General features: G+C 38.9%; 1 protein-coding gene across 1 annotated transcript in view; it reads right to left on the bottom strand.

The window, feature by feature from the left end:
• Positions 1-346, bottom strand: part of LOC146576867 (uncharacterized) — a 4,578-nt gene extending 4,232 nt beyond the window's left edge. The window contains exon 1 of the mRNA XM_085272530.1: positions 287-346. Coding sequence (XP_085128656.1) covers positions 287-346 — 60 coding nt within the window. The remainder of the gene's footprint in view (positions 1-286) is intronic.
• Positions 347-2,796: the final 2,450 nt, after the last annotated feature.

Here is a 2,796-nt window from a genome sequence, read left to right as displayed (position 1 = left end):
AAGAACAAAATGAAATTTTAATATGTTTTTTTGTTGCTGTTGTTTACTTTGAAGCTAAAAATAAAAAATACAAGTTTAATGGATTTGAACACGTTAGCATTCAAAGCTAGCAAGAAAGAACAGTTTTGCTTTTGATCAGATCAGCTGTGGATTATCATTATTCATTTTCCTATAATACATCGAGTTAGATACACATAACAGCATTCAGTTGCAATATAAGCAGTTTTCTTATTAAAGTACCACACCTACCTTGAAAAACTTCAATCAATAACAACATCAAACTCACCTTGTTTTTGAAGAGAAGGTGATCAGGCTTCATCTCCTGAGACCAGCTGCACTGGATCATCACCAGCTTGTATTTTTATCCTTTTTCACTCATTGCAGTCTAGAAAACCAAATTGTGTGATCACAGGTGAAGTAAGGGATATTTTTCCAGTGCAGGGCGTAGAGTGCTTATTTTGGTGATAGCTAGTGATACACTTTTCAAATAATCTCTAATGTCGTGAATGTTGAAAAAAGCTTATATTATACTTTAATAAAGATATAGTTATGAGGCAGCACGGTGGCACGGTGGTTAGCACTGTTGCCGCACAGCAAGAAGGTCCTGAGTTCAATTCCATCATCAGGCCGGGATCTTTCTGTGTGGAGTTTGCATGTTCTCCCCGTGTTTGCGTGGGTTCCCTCTGGGTACTCCGGCTTCCTCCCACAGTCCAAAGACATGCAGCTTGTGGGGATAGGTTAATTGGATAATCCAAATTGCCACTAGGTGTGAATGTGCAAGTGAATGTGAGTGCGAATGGTTGTCTGTCCCTGTGTGTTGGCCCTGCGACAGACTGGCGACCTGTCCAGGGTGTACCCTGCCTCTCGCCCTATGACAGCTGGGATAGGCTCCAGTGCCCGCGACCCTGAAAAGGATAAGCGGAAGCGAATGGATGGATGGATGGATGGATGGATGGATAGTTATGATTTAATCACATTAGCTCAACAGTTTCACAAAAATATGCCACATACTTGAAATAACCTGCTCAGCATTACATAAATTACATTTTCAACAAATGCTAGAGCGAAGACACAGTTACATGGAAAATGTCTGCAAACATTGACTCAAAAATTTGTACTTGCAAAAACATGGACATAATGATAAATATGCAGAGGTGAAACTAAACTTTCAATAATCTCACCAGTGTGGTCTGTTAACCAGCAGATTAGTCTATGCTGGTAAGCTAGCTAGTGGACTTTAGCAACCCAAATCAGAGGCTAAAGTTAGCAATTGTTAGCATCAGCCAGGAGTGGACGTTGGATAGACGTGCAGATCATGTCTACATTGGGTCCGCCGGTCCACGACCAATTCTAAACATCTATATGATGTCCAAACTATTTGGACGTCATGCAGAGCAGACATCACGTGTTAAGTTATTGATTTATTCAGTAAATGTGGGTTTTGTTTTGGGTTGGTTTTTCTCGTTATTTTACATGTTCCTGTTTTCTTTAACTGGTTTATTAATTTCAGTGAATTAACTTATTTGTTTGTGACCAGATTAAAACTGCCATTTATTAAACTGTGTTGAAATAATAAAAATCCATGTTAAAATGAAAACTAATAAGTATTTTGAAAAAAAAATTGAAAAAAGGAGAAGTGTTTAATAAGCTTAAATGAGCATTTGCATTTTATACTGTTCATTTTTACAAGTTTCCTGTTTTATTGTAAAGAGTTTTGTAAGAGGAAGTGAATGCGGTTGTGACTGGTAGCAGGACTGAGAGAAGTTGCAACAAAAAGTACGAAAAGTTTGTGTGTATGTATGAACTGGACTGTCCGTTCGGCAGTCTTTATTGATGTGCATATTTTGCAAACTGTGTCTATAATGTCTATAATAAGTTGACGTTTGACATTGAAAACACATCCACAATTGCCACATGTTAGCCCGTGAATGACATATAAAACATGTCACTCTGATGTCACTTTGCGCAGTGATACTGGAGTTAGTAACTTTGCCTGAAACCCTTTTAAAGTCCAAAGTAGAGGTAACTAAAACATAAGTGCTGTTAGAGTCTTAAAATTCCTGTCTATATATCGGTAGAACCATGAGGTTTTCACTGACTTTAGCTCATTTGCTAGCTAGCAGTTACAGCTGTGTAAAACCCAGAGAGAAGCAGAAAGCTACATTTTGGATTTGTGAATACTGACCTGTCTACTGGATTACAAAATATCATATCATAGCAAAAAATAATTTTGGTATTCAGTAAAAAATAAGTCATATTAAACCTAAATAATGATTATTTTTCAAATGATTTTGCATAATATTCCTGACTTTTGTGCTTAGAGGAGACACCAGTTAACAAATAAATTAACATTTCTTTCTAAGTAGTCAAAGGAGCTTGCAAAGAAAAGCGTCTGGACTTCTTTAAGTTGCTTGAAGACGTTTCACCTCTCATCCGAGAAGCTTCTTCAGTTCTAAGGTCAAATGGTGGAGAGTCCCAGATTTAAACCCAGTGGGAGTATCCCCTCAAAGAGGGACAAAAGGACCCCCTGATGATCCTCTAATCACCTGAGCCAAGGTGTGAAGATGGGTGTGGGTCCCAATCAGCCAGAGTTTCGGGTGAGTTCATTGTGAAACCTGGCCCCACCTTATCATGTGATTTCCTGATATCAGATGGCCCAGGATGTGAGTGGGCGTTAAGGCGTCTGGGGAGGGAACTCAAAACTGGATTATAGATGGCAGAGAGTTGGTGTCGTAAACCACCGCCTCTGTTCAAAGATGGTCGCTCACAGTGGACATAGATGGCTTCTTTCACTCC

The sequence above is a fragment of the Mchenga conophoros genome, linkage group LG4 (assembly GCF_057382185.1).
Source record: "Mchenga conophoros isolate Kocher_MC1m ecotype Shallow Benthic linkage group LG4, M_conophoros_male_GT1.1, whole genome shotgun sequence".
NCBI lineage: Eukaryota > Metazoa > Chordata > Actinopteri > Cichliformes > Cichlidae > Mchenga > Mchenga conophoros.
This window is presented reverse-complemented; position numbering and strand designations above follow the sequence as displayed.